Source organism: Dermacentor silvarum, chromosome 11 (genome assembly GCF_013339745.2).
Source record: "Dermacentor silvarum isolate Dsil-2018 chromosome 11, BIME_Dsil_1.4, whole genome shotgun sequence".
NCBI lineage: Eukaryota > Metazoa > Arthropoda > Arachnida > Ixodida > Ixodidae > Dermacentor > Dermacentor silvarum.
The window spans coordinates 8,613,583-8,620,318 of record NC_051164.1 but is presented as its reverse complement, the minus strand read 5'-3'; the positions used below and the strand labels follow the sequence as shown (position 1 = coordinate 8,620,318).

The 6,736-nt window shown below is 59.3% G+C and overlaps 1 protein-coding gene across 1 annotated transcript; it reads right to left on the bottom strand.

Moving 5' to 3' along the window:
- Positions 1-2,626: 2,626 nt before the first annotated feature.
- LOC119433627 (proteoglycan 4) lies at positions 2,627-3,742 on the bottom strand. Its single transcript, XM_037700883.1, has one exon. The coding sequence runs from the start codon at positions 3,740-3,742 to the stop codon at positions 2,627-2,629; it is 1,116 nt and encodes a 371-aa protein (XP_037556811.1).
- Between the last annotated feature and the right edge of the window lie 2,994 nt (positions 3,743-6,736).

The following is a 6,736-nucleotide window of genomic DNA, read 5'->3' as shown; positions in this document are numbered from 1 at the left end:
GACCGGTCGCGGGGAGCTCTGTGCGGTGCCCACGCGCACTCGGAACGAGCGACCGGTCAGGAAGGCACGCGCGAATTGCTCCATGCGTCCCGACACTCCCAGTGCATCGAGGGCGTGTATCACCACCTGATGGGGCAGGCCGTCGAAGGCACTCTGCACATCCAGGAGGACCAGCAGGGCTGCCTCTCCTTCACTCCTGGCCTGCTCCAGTGTCGATACGACGTCGCCGATGGAGTCGGCTGTGCAGCAGCGACTCCGGAAGCCAGTCTGCTGCTCCGGAAAGAACTCCAGCACCCTGGCTATCCACTGCAGGCGCACCAGGACCATGGTCTCCATGACTTTGCAGACCGCAGATGTAAGGGAGACAGGCCTGTAGGACGATGGAGCTGTGGCTGGCTTTCGTGCCTTCAGTATGGGCACGACTATGGCAGTGAGCCATGACTCGGGGAGCTGGCCGTTGTTCCAGAGAGCGTTGAGACAGTCCAGGAGCCGGGCCTTCTCAGCGTCCGCCAGGTTGCGGAGCATCTGGAAGGTTATCCCGTTTGCTCCCGGGGCGCTTCGCCGCCTGGAACGGTCGAGGGCCTTGGTCAGCTCATAGAGCTGGAAAGGCTCATCGCATAGGGCCGCCACGCACTCCATCGTCCAGTCCGGGTGGTGGGTGGTGTGCATTGCTGCAGCTCTCACCATGCTGGCTGGATCAGGGGTTGGTACTGGTGGCCGGGTGGCAAAGTGGCTGGCCAGGAGGTCAGCCAGAGCCGTCTCCGTCAGCCCCATAGATACAGCAACGGCCAGGATGGGTTGCCGGATGCTTGGGCCCTGCTGGAGTGCTCGTAGCAGACGCCACGCCGTTGAACTGCTTGTGGCGGAGGAGATGGAGCTGCAGACACCCGCCCAGCTCTGCCGACGGCGCTGGTTGGCGTGACGTCTGCATACAGCATCCAGCCTCCGGTAGGTGGTCCAGTCTCCCTGGTCAGCCGTGCGAATAGCCCGGCGTTCTGCCCTCCTCCTTGCGGCCCAGAGGTTCAGCTGCCGGAGGTCAGGGACAGGACTTCCTGGCTGCACTCGTGACACTACGGTGGCGGCCGTGGCACTGTTCTTTATGTGGCTGAAGAAATCGCCATCCGCAGGATCGCCGGCGCAGTGTCTCCTGAAGTGGGCTCAGTTCACCGTGGAGCAGACCCTGCTCCGGGGGGCCCGACCCCCGTCATGGCAGAGGATGACAGGGAAGTGGTCGGACCCACATGTGTCAGGGCAGACTGTCCAGGTGTACGCACAGCGTTCAGTCGCAAGACTGAGGTCTATGGCCGTGCGCACACCTCGGCGAACGTAGGTTGCCTCTCCGCTGTTGAGGATCAGGAGGCCTGCGCGAAGGCTGATGTCCGCGATGGCACGGCCACGGGTGCAGCAGCGTCGTCCTCCCCAGGCTGTGTGGTGGGCATTGACGTCTCCACATAGGAGGGAATCTTTCCCCAGGCGGCTTGCCAGCTGCAGCAGGCTGGTGGCATCCCAGGCGAGGCGGGGGCGGATGTATATGCTGGCCACGGTCGTGTCGCACGAGCCTATGCGAACAGTGACCGCGCAGCGCTCCATCGCGCCCCCGGCCAGGTCGTCCACAGGAACTGCAGCATGGGGGATGCTCGTGCGCACGAACACGGCGCATCGGGCCGCTCCCTGGTCGTGGCCGACCGTCCGGCAGGGTGCCTCAGTGCATGTGTCGAGAGTGCAGGAAGTGGTGCTCAGGTGTTCCACGTAGCCTGGTAAGCGTAGGGTTCCTGACGTCACGTACACCTCCTGCAGTGCGAGCACGTCGTACTCCTCCTGGAGGAGATGTAAGCACAGCTCCGCCTGCCGCCGCCGCAGTGAATTCGCGTTCCACTGCAGCACCCGTGGACGTCGACTGCTTCCTCGGTCTCTAGCCATGATTGTCCTTGTTTCCCTGCAGTCCCCCTGCCTGGAGGCAGAGGGATTCAGCGGGCTGCCCGCTGGGAGGAGCTCGCTTACCACTCGGAGGGTGAGCTGCAGGGAGGCAATGATGGCGTCCCTGGGGTCAGCAGCAGGAGTCGCCGGGGGCCGGGTCGCCTTGGCTGCTGGTTGGGCAGCGGGAGTGGTTGGCTGCCCGCCGGGGGCCGCGGAAGACTGGGGTGCCTGGGGGGGCTGGTCTCCGGTGGCCAGCAGCAACTTGGGCGTAAGTGCTGACTGGTTTAGCCCCAGGGTTGCCCTCTCGCACCATTGTCCGGACTGCATGTCTGGACAGTGGCACTGAGGAGGTAGCCAGGATGGTGGCCACCTTGCGTTCCTCCTGCCATCTGGGGCAGGCAGGAGTACAGGCAGGGTGGTTTCCTCCGCAGTTGGTGCAGCGAGCTTGGCTGCTGCAGGGTTCTGTAGCCGGGTGCGTGCGGCTGCAGTTCCTGCAGCTGTTGGGCCATCTGCACGTGGCTGCTACGTGGCCAAGGCGTCCGCACTGCTTGCACTGGAGTGGGCGAGAGCGGGCTGGCCGCACGGTGAAGCGAAGCCGGAAGATGCTGACACTTTCAGGAGGAAGAGGGCCGGCGAACCGGAGAACCACTGTGCTCTCCTGACGAGTGGCAGCCAGGACGGGGATGCTACTCTGGATTCCCTCCAGTAGCTAGGCATCGCTGTGGCTTCCATCAACTCCGTAGACAAACCCTGTGCTCCTCGTGCGGTACGCGGGCAGGCTGCAGCGACAGGGCAGGCTGCAGCGTCGGAACAGGACCGTACCTGCCACGGCGGGATCTGCAGGCAGGGCCACGGTGGCTTTGTTGCGGCGGCGGGCAGCGCGGGACATCACCAGACGGAAGTCGTCAGGAACCTCTGGGGTGCTGCCTGCAGGTTCACTGCCTCCCGCCAGGTTGGTCGAGGCTTCAGGGGTCCGCTGTCTGGGGCCAGCCTGCTGTGGGGGGGTTGCTGGAGTCGCCGCTGGGGCGCCCTGTGACGAGCTGGAACGGGCCTGGGGGGCGCCAGCCGGTTGGGATTGCTTGCCCTTGGCCGTTTTCTTCAGCTGCTTTTTAGTAGCCACATTAGTGGCTGGCCGCTGGTTCCTTTTCAGGAAGTCAGCGGCGGTCTGTGGCGGCGCCTTTCGGCGCGGCTCAGGCTGGTGTGAGTCTGCCGTCTTCTGAGAAGCAGCAACTCCAGGGGTGGTGGTGGCTGGCTTGCCAGGAGCAGCAAATGGAGAGGTCTTTTCTGCAGCGGCGGTTGTGTCTGCAGGCCCCTCTGTACTGGTAGCCGCGGCCGGGACTGGTTCGGTAGCAGCAGGGGTGGAAGGAGGTGTCAGAGGCTTCCGCTTTGAGTCAGAGTGGGCGCCGGGGCCCCTTGACTGCTTGGGAAGTTCCTCCTCATCCTCGCTGTCTCGGCCGCGCTTCCGGGTGGTTGTCTCATCCATTTCCTCCCCATCGGAGGTCACGGGGAGCTCTACCATGGTTGGCTCCACGGTATCCGAGGGCTGCAGTGCCGCGGGAGATTGTGTAGCCGCAGGGAGATCGTCTCCGACCTCTCCAGAAGGAGCCGGAGCGTCGGCGGCAGTGTCGGTCGTGCCGGATTGGCACTGGGTGGCCGCGGCATGCTTTGCGATCCACTGGTCGACGATTTCCGCAGCCCTTGCCTGGGCGTCGTAGCGTAGCTGAAGCTCCAGGCCCAAGGACTGCGGTATAGGCGCCGTCGCACTAGCCGAGCGTCGGTGCCCCTTGCGGGGAACTCGGGCGGAGGGGGCCACGAAGTTCTCCATCGCGCGTGGGTACTTGCGGGCACAGGGACGGGCTATCGCTCGCCGCACAGACACTGCATAAGCACGCGCACGTGGGGGAGGCTGGCGCTCACGTGGAGCTCAAAAAAAAAAAAAAAAAAAACAAAGAAACGTGGGCAGCACAGGATGGAAGCGCGGTGTGCACCCGCGAAGCGCAAACACCTGGCGCACGTAGCGCCCGCACAGTGAGGGACACGTGGCACGCGTGAACGGGAAAAAAAAAAAGAAAAACACTCGGGCGCATGCGGGTCCAGCAGGCTGGGATTCGCCACACAAGCAGAGAAGGCCAAGCACAAGCTTGGAGATGGGGGGCCGTGGTCCTTGGTCCCGTGCAAGCCATGCACGGCACGTCGGGGACGTCGGGAAGCACGCGGTTCGTGCCGCACTCGCCGGAGCGAAGCGCACACACGTCCGCGCAGGTGGAGAAGTTGGACTCGACTGACGAGGCGAGGTCGTCGGAGCGGAGAGCTGCGTGACCTCTCACTTCGGCAGTCAGGGCGAACTCCGATGAAATCGTCGCCGCGCGCCGAACGCTGTATGTGCGAGTGAAAGGGCGCGAGGGGCGCGCGTTTTCACGGGGAGTGAACGCACGGCGGAGAACAAACGCGCGTTCTGCGCCGTGCTCCCTTAAGGGCTGCAGAAGTAGGCGTCTCTTTCCTCCTTTACAATCACCATATGTAGAGCAAACGCGCCTTCTTCCGACGCGCGAGAGGCCGTGGGGGAGGGGGAGGGAAGGAAGGCGACGTTTAACCATAGAGAAAGAAACTTTTTTTTCTTTCTCTATTGTTTAACTGCGGCACCAAGTGCCTATTTATATAAGAGGCTCCGGCAACAGTCACCAACGCCGCACGCATTTTGAGCGAACGTGGGCAAAACGCCGACGGCGGCGACAGCAGTTCTGCGTGTTGCCGGTGCTGCTGCATGTCCAAGTTTATACAGCTGATAAAGCTACTATCATTACTCTGTATAGCTCTCTACAAATTAGCTATCGCAATTGATGCTTCGCCTTTTAGGTGAAACTGCGAGAACGTTTTTTTTTTTTTGGTGAGGACGCCACTGCTACGGCACGCAAGGCAGACGCCGGTTCGTGCTACAGTGTGGTTGCCTCAGGATTTAAGCGTGTTGATGTGCTTTTTCGTGCGCATTATCGTGTGCTTTTTTTGTGTGATCGTGTGTTTAAGCAGCTTGCCTCATGTTTCTTGTGCTTGAGTACGGTTCTCTGGTTTGAGCGTGTGTGGCAGACGGTTTTTTCTAGCGGCGTGATGCCGCGAAGCTGTTGTGTGCCGTTGTGCAACTCGAACGCGAGAAGAGACGCTACTGTGAAGTACCACAAATTCCCCGGCGATCTACAGCGTCGGGAAGCGTGGCTGAAGAATATTTCTCGCCAAGGGCCGTCAGGGAAAGGAAGCAAGTGAGAGCCAAGCGACAGGTCGCTGGTATGTTCATTATATTTTACTGAGAATGACTATAAAAAGAACACGAACATTGGGCTTGTGCTTCCGACTGCGGTCCCGACTGTGTTTGCCGGTTATCCACCGTACATGAAAAAAAAAAAAAGAAAGAACGCGCAGCCAAGGAAACTTTTTTTTTCCAGCCCCTATAAAAACGGGCTGAAGATTCTTCCGACTACCTACCTGCCTAGTGGCCGTGCCACTACCAGCGCAGAGAGAATATTGAAACGTGCCAGCGGAGTTCGGTTGAAGAGAAGAACGAAGCTGGGCTGGATCGGGTGCTGCGCCGTGGGGTCTTTTCGCTGAGCGATACCTTCGCATTCATCATCTTGTAAATTAACGCGATCCATAGTTGTGTAGTCGTCTTGAAGGAACACGTAAACCCACTCTCGATTACTCGTAATAGAGCACTTCTTTTCATTTCATGCGAGTCGAGCGGGCAGCCTTCATGGAAAGCATTGAGGCCCACTCTACAAAGGATTGGCACTCCTAGGGCAGACCTTTCACTTATGTGGGGTAATCGGCACTTCTAATAAGGACTTTAATATTCAACCTGTAATGTACAACTATAAAACGCGTTATTTACAGCCTGATTAGAGTCACTGTCGCGCGTACAAACGCGGCTGTGGAAACGCTTCTCGGTGAGCGGCTGTACCAGAGCAGTGGCGCCAGAGCGGGCGCGAGGAGAACTAGGCCCGAGACGCCGTTTTGGTGCCACGCAAAGGGCCGCATCTTTTTTTTTTTTTTCTTTTTTATCCAGCGGCCGTGGTAGTACTGTGGAAACGCTCGTCTAGCTAACGCTGTGACTGGGCTGCGTGTGCCGCGCAGGCCTGGCATTTTTGAAGTGAGTAGAGCGGTATTATAGTTTACACATGGTACTATTGGTCCGAAAAATCCTTCGGCATTCTGCGCGAGCGATGCATCCAAATCTAAAGGGGGCACAATCATGTCTTTAGTTCACAGTCGTTCACCTGTTTCCCTTTGCAACAATGTAGGCCTTTTCTCTGCAGAACGACATGCACCCTGCAGCCAGCCACTTATAGTGATGGTGGCGAGACCGCCGAGAGCATCTTTGAATCTATGGAGAATACACCGCCATCACCCTCAGGTGTTTAAAGTTTCATGGATTCTCCGTAGGAGCTACCAACGCCAGCAACGCCACCACCATTGGCAGAACGACCATCGGTAACCGGTAAACAAGAGGCTGCACGGAAGCATAAAAAAGGGGGAAAAAAACGACAACTTTTAAGAGCAGCTGTTGTGCAGACTCGACAGCAAAATGTGAGAAAATGAGCTATTTCAATATCCATAGGCCTTAGCTTAGACAAGATGCCACGTAAGGTGGCACTGAAATGCAAAGCGCAAATAATGACACTGTGGCGGCACAGTGCGGCGCCGCTTCTGCGCCTGCGCGCAGCGTCGACGCTACTAAACCGAGCGCCAGCATGATAAGAACACTCGCGCCCGACAGAAGATGTAAACTGTGTACGCTCCCGCAATCAAGCAGTTGCTGTTGTTATGTCTT

Coding starts and splice junctions, on each gene's coding strand:
- LOC119433627 (XM_037700883.1), bottom strand. CDS start 3,742: ATGGAGAACTTCGTGGCCCCCTCCGCCCGAGTTCCCCGCAAGGGGCAC.